The following is a 26,619-nucleotide window of genomic DNA, read 5'->3' on the forward strand; positions in this document are numbered from 1 at the left end:
ACACACGATGCGTTTGGTGAGAAAAATTGAGTGTAAACACAACTTTTGTTTGTTTGCAAGAAAACTCCACAGGGCGGCTTTAAGTTTCATTCATTATGGAGTTGATCCAAAAGGGCCTCTATTTTTATAGCCGCTGGCCCTGTCTTCCTGTAGCTCTTTTCACCTTATTACAAATGCTATTTTTTTACTTGACAAACAAAAGAGATCGGACCTTCAAGCAGCTTTAATTTTAGTAAAGGAAATATTAGAGGAAGCAATTACTTTTTGATTTTCCAAACTTTTCACGGCCATTTTCCTCTGTGGTTGTCACCAGGCTTTAAACAGCTATTATTTGTGATTCTTCTGAAGTGTTGAATATGGAAACATTTCATATGTAATGGTGCTGGTTCAGACGAGTGGAAAAGTCACTTTGTGAACTTTTTAATGTTGTTAAACTGTGCAGTTTATTGGTGATTATTAATGTTATTGTTTTAAATGGATTGTGAACCCACACAGAAAAAGTGTTTCCGTGTACTCCAAGCAGTCACAGTGGAACGACTGGGGGGGGGCGTGTTAACATGTGGATCTGTTTTAAAGGGCCATAATGCAACAGGACACACTATCTGTAGCACTGTCCTGGTGTTTTCTCTGTTCCAGTAACAACTGGAGTAGGCTGTGATCAAAGAAATCAATGGGGAGAGGTCAGATCTTTGTTTCCCCGGCCGGACATGGACCAGCGTGGATAAAACAGAAACCATCTGGTAAAAGGCTTACATCAACACAACCCAACCTGAACCACAGACCCACTTGGAGGGTAAACTTTGCTCATCCCTGCTTCAGAGAGAGACCATTTGTTTCTATTGTTGTCTTTAAAACTTCCCATCTCTCAAAGCTTTCAGAGCTGAACATCTTAGATGATTTTGAAACAGAATAGCTCAATACTGTGACATGGCTCCTAGCAGCCTCGTGGCCTCTTTTCAGTCAGGGTTTGCCCTTTAGCTGGGCTTTGCGCTACAGAAAACTGCGGTTGGACTGCTGCTGAGCAACGCCGGCTCGACCCAGTCGGCATTAAATCCTGAGCCAAGGAATTCATTACAACACAGTGTGTGTTTTATGAGGATTCAGCTGTTTGTCAACAAAAAGGCGTGTGGTTGTGAGATGTAAATTTACAGTGGCCTAAGTGGTGGTTTGCACATCGGGGCTAATGTGTGAATGGTACACAAACCCACCACACATCCAGCAGCAAAAAGCCAGTCAGGTCAGACAAGTGTGGCGACTTTCTCTGAGCACAAAGATAATGCAGAGCAGAGCTTAAGAAGTTGGAGAAAGTAATGAAGAAATTCCACTCTCCCTGCTGATCCCTCCAGTTCTCTGCCTTTTGTAGATGCCCCCGTTCCCCTTTTACTGGCCCCCAGTGCCTAGTTTATCCTAATGCCTGTGTTATGGGAAGGGACGGGCAGTGCTCTTGGGAGCGTCCTCCAAACCTCAGCTCATGAAGGCGTGCTCTGAGAGGGAGATCTATATAAGGTAAAAAAAAAAAGCCTCAGATCATAGAGAGAGAGAGAGAGAGAGAGCAGCTGATCGGCAGATAAAAGAAAAATGAAACATAAACACGAGTCTAGAGGCCCAACTTTGATGTGCATATCCACAGATCTTCTCCTGCCCGCTGCTTTTTCTGTCAACTGACCTCCAGAGAGGAATGGTGGTAAAACCCTTTCTCACTAAGAGAAGCTTCCATTTTTTCACCTCTTTATAAGCACAGACACTGGCCTCTCATACATACACATACATGCACTTTCTCTTTTATTGGTCCCTTTGAAATCTGGTTGTTCAATGACATCTGGCTGAATTGGTTCCCTTTCAGATAACATCACAGTGGTGATGCGTTCACTTGTCATATAGCAAACTGTCTTTTTCCTTTCCTTTCATTTCACTTTGCTCTGCAGTACTGCGCTCATGCTGTTTTGTGTGTTGAGGAATTCATCGTCAAATGTTCTGGCTGATGACAGCTGCCTGCTGCGTCTGGAAACAACGCTGATGAGAGCTGTTAGAGTCAACCAAAACAGTAACGTTGCGGGCCAGAAAACAAAAAACAATGAGCTGAAAGATGCAGAGTCAGGTGCTAATTCTCTGCGGGTTCTGTGGACAACCCTTTCACATACATGTAGTCATGTGATCCATTATATGTATAGAAATGTTAGTTATAGTTGCTTTACAATCATGGTCTTTAATTGAGAGTAATGGGGCATAAAGAGGACAGACAGAGTCAATAAATGGATCAGAATGAACCTTCCACAGCAACTGAAGGCTTAATAAATTGATGCTGCCTGTCATTGAGCTTGTGTGCCCCATAAGGTGATCGGCACATGTTGAAGGAAATGCCAATCCTGATGAGGGAGGCAGGCGTTTTAATCGAACACACACTTGATTAGATGGAGCACAGCTCAGCTTGTCAGTAAAATGTAAACAAAAGGTGTTGGAAAGGCAACCTCCAAATGAAACATTACCCTTATGGGAATCATCACCTCAGGGAACTCTATATGCTCCCTCCATAAAGTACAATGCAGCTGCTCAGATAGGGTTCACTGCTTCGGGAGGACTTGAATCTCAGGCTTCCGGGTGACTTCTGATATTTAGGCAGGCAGGGCAGCCAGGATGCCAGGGGCCATGTTAAAAAGATACCCAGTTGCTTCGGGGTGGTGGGGTTCAGTTTCTCCGTATGACACACCAGACTGACATCGTCAAGCTCAAACACCGGAGGTCTCAATGGAAGCAAAGCCGCTGCCTCAGCAGATTCGTTGAAACGCCTACGGCTGAAACATGTAATTGTAGTTGAGTATCAGGTGCTCGGTGACACAGGCTTCTTTTCTGATATGATTTGTAGCTCTGATGACAGTGAACGGTGTAGCACGTACGGATCTGCCCCCGCCCATACATACAGGAAGCATGTATCACAGCATGAAGCTGGCAGGTGGCCCCTCACATATATACAGGATGTCATTCAGCTTTTAATTTATGTCTGTTTCAACATTCTCAACAGCCATCAATCAATGCGACCCAAGCGGTATCCATGTCTGATTTATAGATAGACAGTGATGTTGTTCTTTTCTGATGATATCTAACCTAATATTTGGCATCGTGCTCCTTGAGCAGATGAACCAAATGACTCATGATCCTAAATATAGTTTTCATTGGGATTAATTGCTGTCATTAAATTGTTGACATAGGAACATCATTAAGTTAAACCACAAATACTAGATGTATATCTTTGAATGATAAATCTGATGTTATTCCATTTTCTTCCTGTCGTCAATGAATCCCATAAAAACCAAAACCAACAATGTAGGCATATGATTACACTATTGTATTTGATCATCTGCAAACTACACTAAAACATGTTTATGTTATATGGTTACATAAGGCCATATACGGCGCAGGATCTAACATACTTGAGCTGTTGATCAATGATCATGACGTCAATGTCCTAAATGTTAGCTTTGGCCCTAAACATATTAAATACTCTTGTTGAGAAATGAGAGTACAGTGTGTTATATAACAATCTGAAAGCGTGTCTTTCCTTCTACATATTAAAAGTCTGTGCATCTGTTTCTGCGTCATATTGGTGAGTTATCAGCGGTGCTGGTATGCTGAAATGCAGAAGGTCAGGTTGAGGTTCACCTCCACATGCTCACACACACACACACACACACACGCACACACATATACGTACTCCTGTCTCTGTGTCGGACACACCCTCCCAAACTGCTATATGCTGCAAGAGCTGTTTGTTCAGCTGGAGAGGGGATCCTCCTCTTCTTTCAGCGGAGGAGTTGGGAAGTTGAATTCTATAGTTTCACAGAATCCTCTCCAGGGTCCGGGGCACCAATGGCAACAGCATACATACAGCAAACAGATGTTGTATTTTTCAGCCCTGATTTGCTCTTTGGGGCTGGGACCTCGGGAGCAGATTTAAGGGCTTGTGTGTTTTTATTACTTGGCTGCAGCTCCCATTGGTGCTGTAGGGGAAAGAGGCCGACTTGCTTGTTATGATTATGACCCTACTCTTCCTGAAAATGAGCCTGTATTTTTCTGTTTTGGTTGTGTAGCTGGTCAAGCTGAGACTCCTGTGTAAAATGACCGGAAATGTATGACAGTGTTTGTGAGCCCTGAGAGACATCAGTATCAGTGATAACAGCTCGCCCTCACTGAGGCTCATTTATTATTTTTACTACACACACTCCGCTTCACAGCTTGATTTTAGTCAACTGTGCAGCGTTGTTGATGGAAAATGTAATTGTATGCTCAGTATTTGTGCTGACTTTGCAGATCCGTGAGAGGATCTGAGCTGTGTTGAAACGAAGGTTGAAATTTGTTCTCGATCTGATCTCAGGATTTGTAAGGGCAGGGTTAGCCTCTGTGTGACTTATCCTGTGGTCTGCTTCTGACTACAATCTGCTGAGAAAAGCCATCTGGTGGAATTTGGACACCATTAGAAACAGCTTGACTGGATGAAGATAACTTTTCCCTTTACCACCTCTGCTGTACGCCGGTGGTCTCGTGCACTCAACCACCCATACTCACTGGAGAGCACACACCCAAAACTGTGTGCGGTGAAGGGAAATTAGTCTTCAGTCTATATGCTACAATCAGAAAAGACACTTTTAATAAATAAAGAGATGGCAGTTTACTTTTTTTAGATTAATATATGTTTATAGCAGCTGGGAGCATAGTTTCCGTGTAAAGCGTGTAGTAGTGCGGTACATTACATCCTCAGAGTAATTTGCCATTGGCCTCAGGGCTGGATGATTGATGTGTGTATGCATGTGCAGTGTATTTAATTACCTCCGGTGACATTGTCAGGTGAGCCGCTTGCAGGTTTAATAAAGTGCTTTTAAATTGTGTTTGCCTGTTTCCCAGTGTTTGCTTTGGTAAGCGGTCTGTTTTCTTATGTCACTCATGTGGACCTTTGCACTGATCTGTAGTTATTTCAATTTACATCACTCTCTCATGTTTGTTTTTTCTACAAGAAGAAGGCAAGTTGAATCATTGCGGTACATTTACTCTGCTTGTCCTCTGTGTAATTATTTTTTGAAAATCTGAACAGACATGTAAGCTAAGCAGCCAAACAAGAATCGGAACTTACATTTCTCCTCAATCTTTTAGCTTGATATGATATATGTAGCCATTAAGTGCATATTTAAACACCTTTTACCAGGTTCTTGTTAAAACAAGTCAGTTGGAAACATTAAAGGGGACATGTTATGCTCATTTTCTGTTATTTATATACTGTTATGACGTTGAATATCTATGTGGTCAAAGTTCCAAAACTTGAGGCTAACATATGTACAAATGCTCCCTGCAGGTCAAAAGCCCAGTATTCAGCCTGCTCTGAATGATTTGATTTGCATCGTTTTTTTTCAACCTTGCAGACTAGCTGACCGGGTCGTCACACATGCCCACAAACGTTTTTCCATGTGTTGTTTGTGTTGTCTGCTCTCATATTTCACATGTACGGATGTATTTGAGAAGTTGACATTTCGAGTGATGTAGCATCCCTAGCGGCTGGAAGTCAGCCATGACGCAGCTATCCGAACCTTACTGATCAGAGCAGAGTGAGTTCATCGGGAATGGAGCCTTATAGAGACAGAGGCTAAAACGGCCTGTTTCAGACAGAGGGGAGTGAGAGGCTGCATAAAGAGCCAGTAAGAGATAAAAAAAAGAGTTTTTTGAGCTGTAAAACATGCAAAGATTTTCCAGTAGAGCCCCAGAATATAAATGTAGACCTGTAAATGTGCATGATACGCCCCCCTTTAAAAAGTCAGCCAGAGGCTCATGGAGCTAACGTTAGCTTAATTAGCTAGCTATCTAGAGCTGATAAAAATCTGACAGTGACAGTCACTGGCAGAAATGAGAAGCCTACATTTGTCTACCTTTACCTGAATTCAAGGACACATTGTCTCAAAGATTATGAAGAATTTTACATAGTAAATCAGCAACAGTTATCATTGTAAGATGTATATGTGCCATGTGAGAACAGAGAGCTTAGCACCATGGGCAGAGTGTAATGAATAAACAGGATTGATGCACTTCTTCCTTTAATTGTTCTTTGAAAGCACTTTGAATTGCCTTCTTGTCGAAATGTGCCATACATATAAATTTGCCTTGCCTTTAATCAGCCAACTGAAATTGAGAAGTCCTTGTCTCTGCCCACAATTGGCCTTTTAGTTCAGTGAAGTGCTCACTCCTTAAGTCCTATAGAGATATTTGGCGAGACTGTATAGTTGTGATTTATTTACTTCTTTTTCTAGGAACTAGAGACTTCCTTCTGTGTCAGAGGGAAAAAAAGAAGAGTGCCCTACATTCTCGTGGTCTCTAACTTGCGTAAAACTGTCACCACATACCCAACAGAGTGTGTCAAGGGGTGCCATGTCTTTGGCTGCACTCACTAATTTTACATCATGGCATAACAACAGGACCCATCATTACCAAAATGCTGCTGCTGCAGTTTAGTGGCGGGTAACATGGAGCGTGGAGTCGAGACATAAGACAGAAGAGAGATATACTGTAGCTCCTCAGAAAAGAAGAAACAACATGAGGGAATGATGATGGTTTGATTTAAGAAGAAGAAAAAAAAAACGCCTGGACAAAATACCAAATCTAGAGGGCATAGCTGCTCTTTAGCTCCAGTTTCATAGCCACAAATAATATCTGCTCTTTCAGCGTGACAGCGTCTGTCCCTCGTAGCACAATAACCAGCAACTGCCATGATGTCAAAGCTTATTGGCATCCAGTCCTCAGGCCTGCCATTCATGAAGCACTTACATGCGAGAGCCCTCCAGGGGCAGCGGGCTATTCAGTAGTCAGGCCTACTTTCTCTTCCCGAGCTTTCACCCCGGACCATTTCTTTATTTTTCTGAGCAAACTCCCTTGGGGACGGAGTTGCATTCAGAACGGGGCTCCCGACACGTGAGCTGTGCTTGAGTCTGGCATCTGTAAAAGTCATGTCAAAGAGAAATACTCCAGGGAGCATGTAGAGATAAGAGTGAGGTGAAGATGTTTGGTTCCTGTTCAGGACAGTCTCAAAACATATGGTGGAAGATAAGATTTTCTCTGTGGAGCAGTAAAGCAAAATTGTTCCTAATGTCAAGAAAAACAATCCTGCTACTTTCTAGCTAGTGTGCTCCCTGGAGATTCATCTGAGCTGGAAACACTGTTTTCAATTATAACAAGATGTTTGTCTGATATTCTGCTGTAATCAACTAATAATGTGTTTTCTTTGTTTTTTTTTTCATGCCCCCCTTGACTTCTTGCTGATTTCTGCTGATGATTAATAGGTAAGTACCAGTTAATTGTTTATTTTCACTGCACCTGGAACCACTATAAATCACCGCATTTGTAAAATACAGAAAAAATATTTGTTTTGTTTTGTTTTTTGACACATTGTAGTTAGTTTTCCCTCTGCTACTCAGATACACATCTGCAGAGGACACATGGTCCACTGTGGGGCTATACTTGAGTCTTTTTTTTTTCCACAACTGAGGTATGATGAACTGTGAAAGAACACACCCTCACTTGGAGCACATGTCTCTGTGCATATGGGCCCATTTCCATGGAGACGCACAGTATAATATGATACAGACAATGGCGTCCTTTTGTGTCATTTGCTGGCATGAGTTGATATGAGGAGTCAGCGTGGCGCTCAGAGCCCAGCTGTGATTCGCTGAGCTTATACACTCCATCTTATTGATGCCGTCGACGAGCAAACACACACCTCACTGTTTCATTCAGCGCACACGCTAGCTCACACATACATTTGTACACAAGCTGGCAACATAGCAGAATTATCTCCAACAGTGTATGTTTAAATATTTGTTTTCCGGCATTGTGCTGATTCAGAGAGGAGAACAATAGAAAGGTACATGTGCTTCACTCCCAGTGCATCCTGGAAGAGGAGAGGAGGTCAGGCTGATTTTGAGCAGCTGTTTCCTGATTTGTTTGTGACCCCACAGCGACATAAATGCCCATAATGGACGTTTATGTCAAAGCTGACACCACTTAAACATAATTTTCCTTGCTGTGTGATATTTTATGGGTAGATTTGATTCTAATCTAAACATCTCATGGACATCTTGTGGTGTGTGGGGGCTGTGTGGGTGTGGCGATGGAAGCCACGAGGAACTGCTATGGCCTGATCTCCTCCATTGTTTCCACTCAAAGGGCTGCTGGGTTTTCTCCCTGCATATCCATCCTTCCTGCCAGCTATTGGTTTGTGTTGAACCAGCCAGACCTCCAGTTTTTTCTCTCTCTGAGCCGAATCCCATCAGGCAGAGATGTGTGAAGGATGGCCGAGGCTCGGCTCAGCTAGAGCTCTGCTCTGCCAGCTCAGCCTAATGCCATTCCCTCATGATGACTTTCCCACAGAAACACACAGGTCACTCTCCTACGGAGCTGACCTCAGCCTGACCATATTTGTGAGTTAAAGATAGGTTTCCATTGCAATCGTCCGGCAAAAATCTTGCCCTCGAAGTCTCTTTCCAAACCACACCTTCCTCTGCGTCTGCGTTCTGCGTTTCCTTTTTCCCCTCGTTGTGTTTCTCTCCCTTCACAGTCTGTCTGTTCTGCGTATTGTGCTCCATGTGAGCAGTGAGTGATGCCAGTAAACTGGTGAAACCAGAGTCTGAGGCTCACAGCCCAGTGTTTACACAGGAAACCGTGTGCAAAAAAACGTCTGTGATTAGGCTGCTCAGACACTTATATAACAGTCTGCATACTCTTGTGTACCTTGAGCCAGGTTATACAGCCATTGTCCAAATGTGTATGGTTTTTCCTGACTGTGACATTGAGCCACAATGCACACCTGCACACACACATTTCCACAAATGCGTTAAAGTACATTCACTGGTACATCAATCGGTTCCATGTTTCCATAACCTCTGCAGCTCTTGACTGTGACCCGAGACCAGAGTGCCGTACAGACTTGTACCCTCCGACCTCTTATCCTGTCACACGCTGAATAACAACTTGATGAATGAGCGGCTGCAGAGAACGCTGGACGCGCTTCTCTCGTTGAGTGCTAGTTTTTGTTTAAAAGGTGCATAACAGCATGCAGCGTAATGTCACTCAGTCAAAGTGTAAACCAAAAGTGTTGTTGCGTCCTTGGACTCACGCACACATCAGGTCGGTCTGTCAGCACAGGCCTTTTGTTGATGTCTTGGTCTAGTTCCAGTGTGTGAATCAGGTCTGTCTTTTATTGGCTCCTTTATTCTGAAAAGCTGCTATAAAAACAAATTTACTTGCATAACAGATCATAAAAAAATTAAATTTGAAGTCATTTCTATGTCAGAAAATGAGAACAGAAAACAACTTGAACTGAGAAACAATTTTCCAGTTTTCAGCGCCCATGCCCCTCCATGAGATGAGGCTTAATTTATATTTCTGTAACGAGCGATTTTACTTGTATGCCAGCTTAAGACTTGGCCGAAGAACAATATGTGTGTAAATGTATGTGTTAAATGAATTATTATTCTTCAGGAATTCCCATAGCGTTTTATAACGATGGCACCTCGCCTCGCCTGAAATAAATGCTAACGTGAGAAGAAATGATTAAACTTTTATTAAGTATAATATTAGGCTTATTAAGCTCTAAAATGAGCAGTCTCACTAACCAACTCTCCTATTGGAAACCCTGTTCCTGCCTTAAATATTAAGTAATATTCACAGCTCACTGTGACTTGTGTAGAATAATGTTGTTTGTTGACCATTTGTTGCCATTTTTTCACCTCAGTTTTTTAAGAGCTTACATTAAAGCTATGTGTTTAGCATATTTTCACAATTCTCTCCTTAGAGTGCATGTAAATGTGCATGATGTTTTGTTTTGACATTACATAACGCCATTGTCTACAGCATAGAGGCAACACAACTGCAACGCACACTTGATTATATGAGTGACATGCAGGGACAAAAAGCTCAGTGGAGCGTGTTGGTCTGGCAGAGAAACAGGCTGGTGAAAGATTAATCTCCTTTGCTATTCTATTCCTGTTTTTCTTGGCTTTGTACTCATGGAAAGGTAAATTCACTCCTGCTCCGCTCATCCTGTCTGGCCACAGAGAAAACACTTTTGTTTCACCTATTTAAATGCAGCTATATTCCCGTAAGCACACAGGCTAGTGTTGACAGAACAGACAGTGCAGAGGCCTCTCATATTACTTTTGCCCTTGTTCTGACGTCAAGGTTTTTCATGATCCTATCACCTCATGGTTAACGCTACCCTTACTTCCAGAAAAGCTAGGAACTCCTCCTCTTTTTTTTTTTTTACACTCCTACCAAGAGTTCCCGCCTTTCTTGAGGTGCCTGCGAGACGGGAACACAGACTCAACAAAAGCAGCAGGTCGAAGGGCGCACATTTTCATTTGTGAGACTAATAGCCCAGGTGTACCTGGAGGCTACGGAAACCCAGAGAGCTTTTTCAGCAGGGACCAGCCCAGACACACCCTTTCCTCCTCTGCAGAGGCTGTAAGTGTGTGTGAGCACTTCAAAGATACAGCGAAAGCAGGGACCCGGGCCAAGCTCAGCGGGAGGGCCATTACAGCCCAATAGGAGTCAGCTGTGACCTCAAAGACCGTTAAATGATGTGATATGAGAGGGTGTGCTGCAGCCTCCCAGAGGCCTCTGTGGAGAATCAGGAGGACAGAGCTGTAAAATGAACTCCGTGCTGATTTAAGGGGTGAAGGAATTTTAAGTGTATTTAGGTTAGGTTGTTACTCTTTTATTTCTTTTTTTTTTTGTTCTGTTTTTCCTATATGTAAAACATTAATTGGACATTTTCTCATACTAGTAGTTGCAGTAAAGCCCTCATGTAATCAGAAAGGTTTTAATAGATTTAAGGAATTGATTTTAAAAAATGAAAGGATTTGTTGCTTTGATCATGAAGCATTTTAAAACCCAGTATCTATACCCAGCATTTACTGTGATAGAAAATTCACTCCAAGTGGAGTGAATGAGTGTCCACTCAGCCTGTGATTTACTTCAGTGTTTACTGATGTGAGCTGACCTCCCAGTCTGTGTGCAGACCTAATAATGAGGTGTCTAGAGGTCAAGAGGTAAAATGGTTGCTGAATGCAGGCCCTGACCCCCACTGACCCCACTGAGTGCGCACGTAAAAGACAGAAAAATGAAATGACGGTCTCTGTTAGCCGGGAGTTGCTCTCATTCATAGTTTTTGTCCCGCTGTGGCTTTCCTTTTCATTGCTCAGCGAGTGTGAGTCAAAGGGCGGTGGCCGGTAAACAAGAGGTCAGGTTGTGTAGAGTGGACAGGATAACAAACATGGGCCAACAAACAAGCAGTAACTCTACTCAGAGGTGAAGAGGATATTCACTCTCTGAGTATGAATTACATTTCTTCTAAGATTTTAATCAGGGCAGATCTGCTGAAACTACAGTGGACACTCCCACTTCTCCTGTTTGAGCTGTTCAGTTTATGATTAAATACATTGCACAATTGCAAGAAATCCATTCATTTTATATGCTGGGTAGGCACATCCTGACTGCTACTCTTATTTAGAAGTGTTAATGATTTATCTAACCTCTACCAGCTATAGATTTATGATTAAAGTAAAGGTGGTTTCAGTTGCAGGATTAGCTCTCAGAACCATGGCTAGCTTAACCCTTGTCAGAGTGCTTTGCTAACTCTTGGCTAGTTCTGAATATAAGTGTATATACATATATTTGCAAACCTTTTCTTGTAGTCACTTCCTTTGTGAGTGCTATTTTTTTATTTTATATTAAAGCAGTAATGATTCACTTATTTTTGGCCATTTGAGGGTACTGCAATAAGCAGTAAAACACAACGCTTGACATATTGCCACAGTGTTAAGTAATACATCCAGCAGATACGGAGCTACATTAGCATTCATTTGCGTTTCTGTCCATATAAAAAATGTAAGTCCAATATTTACGCTACTTTTAGCTCTGTTTTGCTCTCCAATGACACCTGAGAGAAATATCTGTCTCTGTAGCTGCTAAGTGTTCCACTATGTTCACTAGCTAGCTGCTAACTGTATGTCTGCTGTTTGGTGCTGGGCAGTTAGCGTACACTTTGTTTATCAGAGTTTTTTCAATAAAAACAGCTCTCAGTGGATGAATGCAGCTGGCGAGAGCAGTGAGAGTTGCGGGCCGTTAAAAAAGCCCCAAAATTAGCAGAAAAAAATGCTTTGTAGAGCTGGGGGGAACTGCAGGTGATAATTATTTGGGGGTTTGTCACTGCAAGCAATCTCTTTTACATAACACACAGTCATCTGATCTATTGTTAAGATGAAAATGTTGCTTAAGGTGCTGGTAGATTTATGTTCTTATATGTCCATTGTTAAGAACTGGAGATGAACCAAAGCCATTACTGTCCAAATGTGTTTTCAGTTTTTGTTCCTACAGATCACCCTGCCCCCCCCCCCCCCCCAAATCTCATTTATTATGTGTACACACTCTTATCCCCCGCTCAGAAAGGGCAAAGGCCACATTCAAATCGATCTTCACATGAATGTGTTATGACGCTTTCACAAAACTGCCTGCTCATTACAGTACCATAAAACACACCGCACAGTCTCATGAACATTCCATGTGCTGTTTCCGAGCATGTCAGACATTTTAACCATCGTTTAACACATCCTCCTCCTTCCCTAAAACCTCCAGAATCCGCTCTCTCTCTCATCAGAGTGAGAGATCCTCTGGTTGGCAACGTGCCTACCCCTGCGATATGTGCTACTTTGGAGATTTCAAAATGGAAAGTATTTCAAAGTCACCGCAAGCCTGCTGTTGGACTTTGTAGTGCGGTAATATGAAACAGCTGAGAAAACAGGCCTCTTCTCCAGCTCTGGGCGCTGGGTGATCTTCAGGAGGATCTCAGAGCTGTCCCAAATGTGTGTGTGTGTGTGTTTGTTTAGGAAATGGATAAACATAAGAAATCTTATAGTTGTATTGGGGAGTGTGTCACAAAAGGGAAGTTTTGAGGTTCAAGTCGTAAGTGATGTTGGTTTTAGAATACTGAGGGCTTTTTCCTTTAGTTTTTTGGGGGTTTTTTGTCTATCCAAGCTATTTGTATAGAGATCTAGGTGTTGCTACATTATCATGTTAGGGGTCAGATACTATACTTGATATCTACAGGATATCAAGTTACCCATCTGTCTCGTAATTTGTTGTCAGCAGAACATTGTATTTATTGTGAGGTAATGCATTTTTCCATCTCTTATAATGGAAACTCTGTTATATCTGATGGGATTCCCCCACTCCATCTTCATTTCCACCCTTACTGTACCTCCTGGCACGCATGCAGACAGACAGTTTGGCGGCCCAGGCACTCATCCAAAACCTGAGCAAAGTGAAACTTCTCCTCAAGCGCAAGTATGATTTAATTCCACCACCAGACGACTTTTACGTGTGTGGGCACTGCCAGCGCGTGCTGATGCTGTGACCTCAAGTCAGGAAATACAAGCAGACTTTAGTGCACTGCAATTAAACAAAAGCAATTTCAGACACATGCATTACCTTTCCTGCAGTGGTGATGTCATGCTTTCACACAAAAGCTGCACTATATTCAATTAAAGAGTTCGACAGAATCAAAATGTCACGCGGTTTATGAGACCGTAAATAGAATCCGCTGTCGAAAATGAAGCTATTTTTCATTTCTGAACTGGGTAATTAAATGACTGGTGTTGAGGGACAGTAAAGCACTTCAGGAAGCAAACCAGTGGCTTGATTACAGCTTAGCAGCCCTTTGCTGTGGTACCTGCAGGCAGCTGAGATCAGCATCAGGCTGCAACAATGGCTCATTTAGCCCCTGTGTAGGCCTCCTGGTTCCCAGCATCACATTCCAAGCAGAGGTCACCGGACCCACCTGCTATCCCACATCAAAGCTCCAGGCGAGGTGAGGGTGAGCCCATTTAAATAGGTGTGGTGGCATAAACATGCAGTTCATAGGAAGAGAGAAGGAAGGGAAGAGTCTTAGTTTCTTGCAATAAAATGAACTTCAGCTATGATTGAGTTTCCTTAATCTCCAGGATGCACTCAAGCTGACAAAAAACACACAGTCAACACAATCTTCAATGAAACACAGAGAAAACTAATATTTGGTCGTCTATCACGTCTAATGACAATCTGATTTATTGCTGGATTTGAAGCATCTGGTACAAATTGAAATCACTTAGTGTATTGTGTGGTTTTAATCAGTGTCAAAATGATTAGTCACTTCATTGTTTATTCAACTGACAGAAAAATAATCACAACAATTCTGTCAATCAATTAATTCTCGTTAAATGCCAAACATGCTGGGTGCAGCTTCTCAAACGTGATGTTTTTTTCTCATGTTATATTGTAGCAAACTGAATATATTAGCGTTTTAGACTGTTGGTCAGACAAAACAACCTATTTCTAGACATCACATTGGGCTTTGGGAAATTATGATAAGTTTTCACTGTGTTCTTACATTTTATAGACTACAAACACTTGCAAAAAACAATTGGATTTTTTATTTTTTATTGCACTTCCATAAAGTTTGGAGCATTCGTATGAGAAACAGATTTTAAAAGGAATAGTCTGCAGAGGCAGAGATATCCTGACTTGTAGTTCCTAGTAAGAGTCTCACCCCAAATACCCTGGATCCTACACTTCCTGCACTGCAACTACAAACTCCACACCCCCAGTCTGTAGCACAGAGTTTCTGTAATAAATTCGTAATCTCCATGCCAAAATGGAAATCACCCTGATCATCATGGTTATTTTCTTAGACTTCAGAAAGCTCCTCCAGCGTCTCAGAGGACATTGGCTACACAATGCTTCTCATAAAGTTTAAACAAATCTTCATGTGTTTTGTTTAGGTGGAGCGCTCCTTTAATCCTTAAAGACAGTAATCATTAGTCGCAGCAACTTGTGATCGGTGATCGATGAGGCACTGCAGCATTTTTAGGTCATTTTATTGGGCTCACTGGTTCTTAAAGGCGACTAGCAGGGTTTAAAGATAGCACGTGGAGGTTTCTAGTAAACAAACAAAAGTTATGTTTACATCCAGTGCTACTCACTGCCTTTAGCCTCGTCCTTCTACTGAATGTAAACAATCCTATGCCCCATCTGCTGCGGCGGGTCAGCATCAGCTGGGAGGATGTGGGCTCAGAGCGGATTACCGAGGAGACGGGTATTATTCCGTGCCTACTGGCATTGGGACTCTCTATTCTTTGTGTTACTAATCAGACCTCAGAAGGGACTTTCTCCAGCAGCTGACCAACGACGGCAGAACAGCAGCATTGTTTTCAGGGTCGTTTTTTCCTCAGTGACAGCGAACAGATCTCAATTATGAGCTTTTGATTCGCAGCGACGGGGACAATGCGGATAATTCTCTCGGAAATTTGATCGCTATCTGGTTACATGTTGTTTCTTGCTTGATTCAGGTGAGTCACATTCATTCTTGCATTTGTTCCTTTGAACAGCTGTGTGCAAAGAAAAGGAATTTGGCTCTTCGTCTGAAAATTGTTGTTCTCAGTATGAGCTTTGAATAATTTAACCGGCTACAGACTGTTTTCTTTACAACTTCCTCTTATTTTATTTACAGCACAATACTGAATTTGAATTTTTTAGAGTATATCTGTGATATATATCATCCTAAGATTGAATCACATGGACACACCGCATACCTGAACACCATAATGTTCGAGTAATGAATCCAAGTATTGACCGTCCTGCACAACTTTTGGCATTCCTCTACACCCACCATGTTCCCCTATTGTGGGTTAAGCGGTCAGTATTGTTTCAGCGGTTTGGATTAACACTCTCCTGTAAGCAGACCATAAACAGATTAGTGGTAGCCCAAGTCAAGGCCTGGCTGGAACCATCTGTACCCAGCACGCTGGGTGATGTTTGGGGGCAGGAGGGAGGGAGGGGGAGTTGGAGTGAGGAAGGGGACATGGGGGAGGAGTGTGAGCAGATGTTCCAGTGGAGCTGTAGGTCAGTGTGGCAGTAAAGCCTGAGGACGTCACTGTGAGGACATAGGGGACACGGACATGCGGAAGGAGATCCAGCTGAGGTGACCGAGGGAGAAACACTGACTGACTTCATGTCTCGCTGATACTCAGAGCTCAAACCACAGCACTCTGTCATGGCTTTAGGATGCTGTCTTACGCTCACATCCCAAGGTACTGTATAATTTACTGGGGATTTAACTGAGCTGCATGTACCTCCCATTTCGTTTTGCTCTGCATGCACAACTTGCTACTTCGACCACAGCGGTTAGACAGACATGCCTGCACTTTGTTCGAGCGTTGTCACAAGATGTAGGAGATGACGAGATGAAAGCGTTCTTCTCTTCAGCTTGTGTTGGAGACATGTTCTTGGTTGTTTTGCCTGCTCAGTTTAACCTTTGTCACATGAGTATGAACCCGACTACTGATATTGTAGGAGCAACTCACCAAGTTGCCGCTACAATATTCCTACATTGTCTTGTTCAGAACAAGCATTTCTTATCTAAGTGTGACCCAATGACTGACATCTGCGGCTGTGTTCTCCCAGGCCGCTGGCAAATTGTAGGTGTGTGAGAGTGTGAGTGTGGGTGTAAGGGGTTTTGGCTTGGCTCCTGTCTGGGCCAATGCTGAGTAAATTACAAGGCAGAGGCAGCAGTCTGGGGATGCAGGCTTTCATCCCCCCTTCTCCTCCTGGCCTGCAGGCCTGCTGGCAGGGCAGATAGCGGTGAGGTTATTGGGGGTGGGTATGATCCTGCTGCAGATGAGGAGGAGAAGCAGAGATTGATAGGCGGTGTCAGAGCGCAGATAATAGACTGCGTGATTTCACCTCACCGGGAAAGTTCTCAGGATGATTCTGAGTGGAAATAAGTAAGAGGGAAGAGGATTAGAGAGACGTCTCGCTCATTAAAAAAAAGACTTAAGAGGAAAGTCTAATAGCATACACTGGAAATCCTTAAAAGTGTCAGCTCATCTTAGATGTTTTAGCTGAAAGTCTTGTTTTTCTTCTCACCTGAGGCCATGTGGCTCATTTGTCTCAGCACGGCCGTGTTGAGGATCACTCAGCGAGGCTGTGAAAGAAAAGAGAAAGCTGCCAAGAGGTCAATGAGATGACTGAGGGCTGATGTGTTTTCTTTGGCCTCCTTTGGGGTAACAGCTGACCACTGCTCTCCCGTTAAAGGGTTTCCCCATATGGACCTGGCTTCTCTCTCTCTATGAAAACCTCTTTAGAGACTTTTCATGCACTCATGCTTTGTTCCTCACCCACACTGAACTAAAAGTCAGAGGTTTCCATGAGTGAGGTGAATGGAAGGCCTGATGTGTTTTTTAGCCGGGGGAAGATAAAAACAGGGAAAGTTGAATGGAGTCAAGCATACAGAGCACAATCTGTGCCCTAGTTGTTGTTGTTATTGTTGTCAAATGGGTTTTCAGTTTGCTGGAGACATTAAGGGTGTCACAGCAGGGCCAGCAGTTCATATCTCAGCAGGGAGGAAGGGAGGGGAGAGGCTGACAAACAGCATCAGAGAGGTTATCACCAGTCACTAAGATCTTACCGCAATCCACAGCAGAAATACATTATAATTAGTCATGTCGGGCAAGTTTGAAGTTCAGTAGATGCGTGTGAATTTATGTTTTGCCACACACATACAGGCGGGTGACAAATTAAAAGAAACACCCATGCTGTCTTATAAGACATGAGTATGAGAATGATGTGAATCACAGTCTTTGTAGTCACCAGATTTCAAACCAACTGAACATCTATGGAAAATGTTAGAGCAACATGTCAGACAGTGTTCTCCACCACCATCATTAATGCACCAATTGGGCGGAAGGAATAGTTTTGGAGGAATAGTGTTTATCATTGTAGTAGAGTTCAAGAGACGTTCAGAATCAATGAGAAGGAGTGTTGAAACTGTTCAGGTGGCACAAGTCCTTCCTAAATCACTGTATGTTGGTTTAACCTTTAATTTGTCATTCCTCTATATAAGCATAGTCACTAGTGTTGGACAGTATGGTGGAAACCAGTATCACAATATTAAATGTAGAGTTGTAGCGGTTCTTTCTAAGAGTGAGATGAGAAGATTGATATCACTCTCATGTCTGTGAGATAATTATGATTATTATGTAGCTAGAGGCAGGAGGTGGTTAGTTTAGCTCAGGATAAAGACTAGAAGCAGAGAAAACAGCTAGCCTGATCTCTGTCCAAAGTTCAGAAATATGCCGAACAGCACCTAACAGCAATATACCTAACAGTAATTAACACGATATTAAAGTCAGAACACATTTTATTAGCTTTAAACTATAATTTGCTTGAAATTGCTCATTTGGACAACATGATTTTATAACCTGATAACATGATATGATCATATTATCATCACAGTACGATTTCAATGGATGACGAGAAATAATAACAAAGTTTTTGCCCTGCTCACGTAGTCACAACACACATATTATACAGCAAGAAAAGTACCGTTGCTCCACATATGTAAATCTTCTCTTTGATGCGTTCACCTCCTGCATCCACAGCTAAGCAGGAGACATAGCACAGAGCTTGTTTTTTAGGTCAACAAGGTCACCGCAGAGGGCTTTTAGATCACTCTGGGGTGTTTTATGGAAAACCTCAGGTTGTCTCTGGATAACACATAAACATGTTCCCTCTCCTGGGATTGCATGGCACCGCGTTTCTTAGAAAGGAGCTGTCAGAGATTTCACAGAAGTGCCGCCACCAGAAAATCACATAACATGCGCAGCAGTTTGATCAGCAGTCGGCTGAGCTTCAGAGTGACACTGCGCTCAGTCTTCCTGACCTTTGTTAGCAGTGATCAGCAGTTAAATTTGTCTTTTTTGAGTGAAAGAGACTAATGTTGGCTTCTGGCTGCACTACAAAGGGGAACTTGGAGCCTGCTCTGCCAAAGCTGCCTCCCAGTAGACATGGAGGCCAGACAGAATGTGTTTCACTAAAGCTGCCAGGTCAAGGAGAAGCCCAGAAATGTCAGCCAGGTAGAAGAAGACTGACAGATAGGTTGTCTGCTAAAGCAAAGGCTTCACGGTGTTAATCCTCAACAGTTTCCTTAGATGGGGAGGTGTTTCATTTCCTTGTGGATACCAGTGTCAACAGGCGCCTGATTAATGATCATTCTTTACTCCTGTGTTCATCTTATTTATAGCTAATGCATATTGTATAACTCTTTCATGTATTTCAAGCAGTCAACATCATAAAGACAAAACAGCTCTTTTCATAATATAGACCTCTCCCCCTCGTCCAGCCCCTCCATACATTATGTGTAACTTGAGAGCCGAGCATCTCCCTCTCTGTAACCCGAGGAGGTGTGAGGGGGAGCAGGGAGATTACTCCAGGTACTGGTCAATGTTTAGAGGATGAAAGTCACAGCGTCAGGTTGCAGTAATAACCCATTGTGTGGCTGTAGGTTATAGCATTGCATTAGTAAACAGGCTATTGTCCTGTTAACACTGGATCTGACTATCCCGCTTTCTTTTCTCAGGATTTGGCTCTGAACGTGAGTCTGGTATTTCATCTTCAGCTTAGATCCCAAAATATTAGTTAGTCATCTCAGCTGCTGTCACGGCACCACGTTGTCGCCGTAATGGAAACCTAATCAGTTACAATTTTCTGAGACTGTGGAGCTCAGACTGTTGAGACTGTTCACCTTAATGATCCAAACCAGCATATCACCACAAATATGCCAGAGTGGAAATTTAAAGCTTTCCTTACCAGAACCTGTGGAACTCAGCAAGGTTTTCCCTCGTGATGAAAGCAAGTTGCCTTTCCATTATAACTGCTGCCATGTGCTGTACCTCATTAATCAAGAAAGATATGAAAGAGCACTTGAAGCGGTAATGTGTGTGTTGTAATTGATGTGGAGCTGTCTGACCGGGTCCGTCCCTCTTACAGCGGTGTCTAACCTGGATGTGGAGAGTAAGCTGACGTCACACTACCAAGCTCCCTGGCACCAGCAGAGGAACGTTTTCCACCCCTCCACGCGGCCAGCATGCGTAGAAGAGCTCCACAGGGAAGCCAGCTTCAGCCTGTGGGCCCTGCACCAAGGTGAGGCCCTCTGACACCCGAACTGACCTCAACACAGAGGAAAAGCCAAACAGCTGCTCCATAGTTTACCTTCTATTTATGTGTCTGTCCTTCCCTATTAATCCTGCTGTCCATTTTTAATCTCACATTTTCATTCAAAAGCATCTTCTTTGTATACTTTGTGTTTAACATCATTTAAAAAGTCACCTCTGAGATACTCCCACTCTGGTTTTTGGAAGTCTGTCATTCTGGTGTCATCCTGCCCCCTAGTGGACATATGATGTAACTGCACACTAGATGTAAGAAGTGCAGGAAAAGTGTGAGCCAGCAGGTGACATACACTACAAATGTGCTTTTATAGGGATGGACACAAATATATAAACATATGTACAATACAATATAATACAGTTGCACTGTAATTAATCATATTTTTGTGAAGCTTTTAACGTTCATATTAGAGACTTAAGAATTTCACTTCTCATTAAAGGAGAAGTGCACCAATTTTACAGGTTTTATATTATTGCATGTGTGAAAAAAGTTGTATAAAGCCTTTTGTGGTGCCAGAGGGAGCTGCACAAAGTCTGATAAATTGCCTCAAGTGATTTGGGGCTGCAGACTACAAGTGTGAAAGTGATAAAAATCTGGAGGTGTGAAGTTAAAAAGAAGTGAGTTTACCAGACCTGTGTAGTCTGCTCCTAATCTCTGCTTAAGGCTAACGACTACTAGTATAACACATTGAGTCTCCAACCCAACTGTTAGTTGTTGAGTTGCATTGTGGGTAATGTAGGCGTCAGGTTTTGACAAGGAAGAAGAATGGATGGAACGAAAAAGACAACATCTCTTGTTCTGCTGCATTGATTTTGCTACTTTTTTAAAAAGCTCTGGTAATTGTTCAGTTTGCATGGTTATTGTTGATTTCATTGTGTGGAAATGTGCATATTTAAAAATAGGATTAAATTATTTTGTCAATCCCCTTGGGCAGACAAATGGATAAGAACACTAATGCAATCCAATATAACACTGTTAACTACACAGGCTATAGCGTTTCATCCCCATCTCTCTGACTCAATGACTGAACATTAAAAGCTTCACAGAGCCAGTATTCATTACAGGCCTTTAGTATCGATTGCTTTGTATTGTATTGTGTCCGCTCTCTTTAGTTTTGCGCTTTGATTTAATTGTTCTTCCAATTTGTGGTTAAATAGATTTTGAAAATCTTTCATCTTTCCCCCTTATGTGTATGTGTGGAGTTTACACTCAGCGTGTCTCCACTGTTGTACTTGCATCTTGTTACAGATCACCAGCAGAGACGATCAGGCAGCAGGGAGCGCAGAGTCACCATCTCGATCTCGGCCGTGCCCCCGATGCCCATGTACCCCTCCCCAGACATCAACCAGAGGCAACAGAAGAAAGGAACAAATTTGACCACGGTGAGATGAGCAACATTAATCTCTCTTTAGATGCTCACAGCTTTTCTACCAGACGTTTTACATTTCTTTATGAGTTTTTTGGAAGTCAGGGAACATTAGGATTTGTCACTTAGCAAATTGAATCAACAGACTGTAAGTTCATTTGTTGCATTTAATCGAATACTCATGTTAATTATTTTGTATTCTGAATGATTTTTTTAAGGGAATTGTTTATTTCATGGAGAAAAAAAATGCTTTACACATGCATGGAGATGATTTACATACTTGTTGTGCTTAGATTTTGATGCAAGTGAAATCCATATTTCTTCCTCCAAGCAGCCAGAGAGGCATGTTAGAGACGCAACAACACAGTTAGCACAAACACAGGTAAAGAGGGAAGTGTGCAGTGTTTGTAATGTGCCTCATGTTGTCTGTGCAGAGCATGGTTGTATATATTTTATTTTGACAACCCTTTTTTAAAATGAACTTTATGTTTCATAGATCAACAGCCTGAGAATACATGTAGCATAAATCATTCAGGAAGTTTTTTGTTGTTGTTGTTTCCAGCTCATCAACCTGCCCTACCTCAAATGTATTTCACAGTCCACATATCTCTCCTCACAAAGGTTACCCCAGTGTTGTCTTTTTTTTTTTTTGTCTGTGTATGTTGGCGTCAGATATCTCCATGTTCATTTTTGTCATTTGTCTCTGTTGTCCTTTTTTTGTTTTTGCCCTGTAATTCAGTTTGACACCACCCGCTCCTCCTCCCCTACCGAATGTTGCCGCTTCACTCCCTGGAGCAGAAAGGTACTGGTCCCTCCCTCCTTCCCTCCCTCCTCACTCCTGTGTGTGTTCCTTCTAACACTATATTACACAACTCCTTACCCGACTTCTTCTAATTTACATAATGAATATCTTTTTAAATGCATGCCTTCTCAATGCAGCTTTTCATCCAGCAGCTGTAGCTCCCTGCTCCACCCAGTTAGAAACATGCGCTAGTACAGTCCTGTAACTGAAAGAGAGCACCACTTGAAAGTTTCATCCACGCCGACGCGTCATACATTTACGTACTGTTGTTGTTGGAGCTCATGTGAAGGGCCGGGGCTTTGAGCTCTCAGTATGTGAGGAATGTGTGTGTGAGGGCCGCAGTCACAGCCGCCCAGCAGCCGGGGTTTCTCTAATGATAGGGTTGACTTCTCTGAGCTTGCGTCTGTGATTACCCATGATCCCTCTGTGCTGTGGTTTCTTCACTGCACCCATCCCTGAAAGAGCTGACAGCCTCATGTTTCTCTCCCTAAAAGCTGCTGTTTTTTCACCAAATGTATCACGCTCGATGCCCGCTGTAGAGAAACGAGCATTTGGACGGGCCTAAACACTGCCACTCCTTTTTTTCTTTTTTTTTCCCTTATGACTGCCTCTTCCTCCTCCTCTCTCATCCTGTATGTGTCCACTCTTCTCTACTGTCCACCGTCCCTTTCTTTTTTTTTTTTTTTACCCATTCGCCACTCTTTCGTCTCGCTCATCCATCCTCTCAGACACTCCTAAAACCGCCTTTCTGTTCTCGAGACAAATCAGCTGTAAATGCTCTCCCTTTGATTTTTTTTTTTCCCCTACTAGTTGGGAGAAGTTTCCAAGGAAACCGGTTTCTTTTGTGGCCAGTGTTTTGTCAGGGTCTCATTGGTCTGCTGGGAACAGAGAGCACAAAGGCTCAAGAGCTGGCTTTTAATGGGGGGTGGGAGGTTGTCGGGTCGTGGAGGTGGGAACCAGTTCGGCCTGAGAATCACTCCCAGTTTCACATGTGCCTCTCTGTAGGAATCTCAAGGTAAGAACTTAATAGCCTAACTTCATGTAGCATGGGGACATAAGTTATAGGGGATGTGCAGTGTTTAAGTTTGTGTGAAGTGCGAAGAGGCCCACGGAAAAAGGAGTTGGACTTGTGGAGTATTCAGAGGGGAGGACTGTACAGTGATTGATGCTGAGGCTGCCGTTCAGAGGAATGAGTATTTCCTCTCAAATATTTCCGGAGAGTCGTTATTATGCAGGAGACTCGGATAGGTGCCACAGATTGTCAGAGCATGACCTAAGAGTTTCCAAAGCAGCATGTTGTAACTGGAAATGACTGTTTACACTGTTTGTCACATTTCAGTCCCGTGTAGTAGTTGTTGAGCAAAGGAGACGTCTCCTCTTTCTCACAGTAGAATTTATCATGACATGTGCTGAACAGTGAGTGTCTGCCAAACTTTTTTTTATCGGTCTGACATTTTTCCAAGCTTGGATACAGTTGGGCTGTCAGTGCTATTAAGTTGTATTCAGGTACACAATGTTTTAAATTCTTCATTTCTCCTTTGTGCATTTTGATTTTTGCATGAAACTTATTCAATGTTTCTTGTGCTTTCCATTCTCTCTCTCTGTCCCTCAGGCATGCTTTTCATTTTCATTATTTAATGGTTTCTTTGCGCTCTCAACATGAAACTCAGCTCCTGGAAGGAGATGTGTGTATTGATTCACTGTTCAGACAGTCTTTGCTGCAGATTAATAAAACACTAATCTCTGCATCTAGTCTTCTGCTCTCTCCCAGATAAACACTCAGCATTTGACAATACAAATTTAATTCCTGACTTTAATCGCCGCACTCGACACAGCAGCACATTCCCCTCCCAGAAGCAGAGTTTGATCATGTTTTTAAAGCTCCGCTGTACCATTCTCACGCAATGCTGCCTAACCTTAACAACCTAACCATGCAAATATCCATCTGTTGCAGGCTGTGTCCTCTGACCCCGACTCTGACGGGGTGGCTCTAGGTCACCGGTCTAAGTTTCCCATCCCTAACATCCCCTCCACCCTGGACAAGCAGACTAACTGGTCTAAAGCCCTGCCGCTGCCCACCCCAGAGGAAAGAATGAAAAGCCATTCCCAAGTGATCACCTCATGTGTCATCCCCATTAATGTGACCGGTAAATTAAAAGCACTCAATGTTTTGGGGTTTTTTTGTCTGGATCTGTTTTTTGTGACAGGATTGAGCTGTGGTGCAGTTTTCTCAAACTGCGTTCTTTGGAGAGTTTATCATTTCTTTCTCTCCTTTAGCAATATCAGCTTTCTTTAGGTCTTTTTTCTTTAATAGTTTGACATTTTGGGAAATGTGCTTATTTGTTTTCTTACAGAGTTAGATTGAGACCACTATCATATCTGCCCATTAAATATGAAGCTGCTACCAGTAGACAGTTAGCTAAAGAATGGAAACAAGGTGAAACAGTTAGCTAGCTCTGTCCAAACTTAAAAAAAACACCTACCAACATCTCTAAAGCTCACAAATTAACATGTTATATGTTTAATCTGTATAAAAACCGAGATATAACATGTTAAATAGTGAGTTCTGGAGGTGTATTTGGACAGAGCCAAGCTAGCTGTTTCCCCCTGCTTCTAGCTTTTATGCTAATATAAGCTAACCGGGTGCTGGTTGTGGTTTCATATTTAATGGGCATAAATGAGAGTCGTATCGATTTTCTCATGTAGAGCTCAGCAAAAAAACTAAATAGTATATTTGCAAAAAAAATGTCAAACTATTCTTTTAACATTTACTGTAGTTTAACATACAGTATCTGCCAGTGTTAGGAAGCTAAGCTAACAGTCAGTGTTTCTCGCACACAGTGGCTCCTGTTCGCTGCTGAGTTTTGGCACTCCTAATTAACACTCATTAACACTGTACAGTTATTGTGGCTAACAATGACTTAGTTGCTATAATTTTGGAAATTGGGCTATTAATTTTAAAACCCCCGTCATTATCAAAAGCGTTAATGTTGCCACGGAGAATCACTCTCAATGTGCAAGTCATGCTTTGTGTCCCCGTTAACTTTCTTTCTCATGCTTCGACGCTTTGTGCCTGCGATTGCAAAGAGGCAAGTTGCTGTGACATGAATGCCAATTAGTTCTGTCCAAATTGTTGAAAAGGCTTGCCCAATGTTATTTACTCGCGCTCGCATTGACTCAAAAGGAGAGTTGTACGCCAACACTGGCTGAGTCAGAGACAGTCGAGAGAAAAATGCACATTGTAAGCAAAGTCCAGCGATTGCTATGGTGCTGAAAAGGCCTGACCTGCTATCACATGATAGTCATAACGTGTGGTGAGGGAGAGGCAGGAAAACGAGGAGGAAACACAACAAAACTGAAGCAGAAACCTTCACAGCAGGCTTTTATTAGTTCTGTGTCACACATTTTATGATGTGGATTTTAAATCATTCAGAAACCAGAGACATTACTTTAAACACATCCAGGCTCTGTGGCTTTCAGCTTCATCAGATAGTTGTCCTCGACTCTTGACTGCTATTTTTGTAGAATATCTAATTCAGTTCAGCCAAGTGTCGTAAATTTTTTTCTTTTATTTTTTAACAAGTCAGCGTGAGAGTTAAAGAAGGACTCGCTGCCGTTGCCACTAAACAAAGATTCCTCACATGTCCCGTCTCCGTTGCAGGGGTTGGCTTTGACAGAGATGCTAGTGTGCGCTGCTCCCTCGTTCACTCGCAGTCTGTGCTTCAGAGGAGGAGGAAGCTGAGGAGACGGAGGACTGTCGCCGGCGTTCCCAGACAGGTGCAGCAAGATTTAGGTATGTTACTTATTGACTCTGCCTGTCTGTCACATACACACGTGATAACTTACATTTCATTCAGTCTGTTGCTATTGAAGTAAACTGAAGGTATTATTGATGATAGTGATTCTGCTATCGGTGTCACTTAAACAAAAAAATGTTTTTTGTTAAGAGATAAAAATAAATACTATGGCATTCTTTCATTGTAGAAACAATGATGCTTATAGTATTACTAAGCAATCAGTGCATTATCTACCATTATGACTTAAAATCTAACCCACAGTATGAATTTGAAAGACATCTACGTGTGATTTGAGGCATATTTTAAGTCTTCCTTTGTTCTTTTTTAAGTTATTTTTCAGGGCATTTTAAGCTTTTATTAGACAGGCGAACAGTAGAGAGAAGACAGGAAGTGAGGGGAGAGAGAGATGTTCAGTCACATGCAACAAAAGTCTGACTCAAACCAGGGATGATGTGATTCATTTTCAACGCCTTAAACCCTGACAAATATAAGGTTTAAATGTGACAAACACACTGAGATAGTGAAATATGAGTCTAAGAAACATACATTATACATATGTATAAAAAGCAATAAAATGTGCTCATCTC

The 26,619-nt window shown here is 42.5% G+C and overlaps 1 protein-coding gene across 2 annotated transcripts in view; it reads left to right on the plus strand.

Moving 5' to 3' along the window:
* nhsa (Nance-Horan syndrome a (congenital cataracts and dental anomalies)) overlaps positions 1–26,619 on the plus strand; it is a 60,222-nt gene that overhangs the window by 26,374 nt on the left and 7,229 nt on the right. The window contains exons 2-6 of one of the 2 annotated variants that reach the window (XM_044360855.1): positions 19,888–20,040; positions 21,316–21,449; positions 22,173–22,235; positions 24,190–24,382; positions 25,897–26,028. In XM_044360855.1, the coding sequence (XP_044216790.1) occupies positions 19,888–20,040; positions 21,316–21,449; positions 22,173–22,235; positions 24,190–24,382; positions 25,897–26,028 (675 nt within the window). Of the gene's footprint in view, positions 1–19,887; positions 20,041–21,315; positions 21,450–22,172; positions 22,236–24,189; positions 24,383–25,896; positions 26,029–26,619 lie in introns of those variants that run through there. The other variant, XM_044360856.1, reaches the window with a different exon arrangement.

Source organism: Thunnus albacares, chromosome 9 (assembly GCF_914725855.1).
Source record: "Thunnus albacares chromosome 9, fThuAlb1.1, whole genome shotgun sequence".
NCBI lineage: Eukaryota > Metazoa > Chordata > Actinopteri > Scombriformes > Scombridae > Thunnus > Thunnus albacares.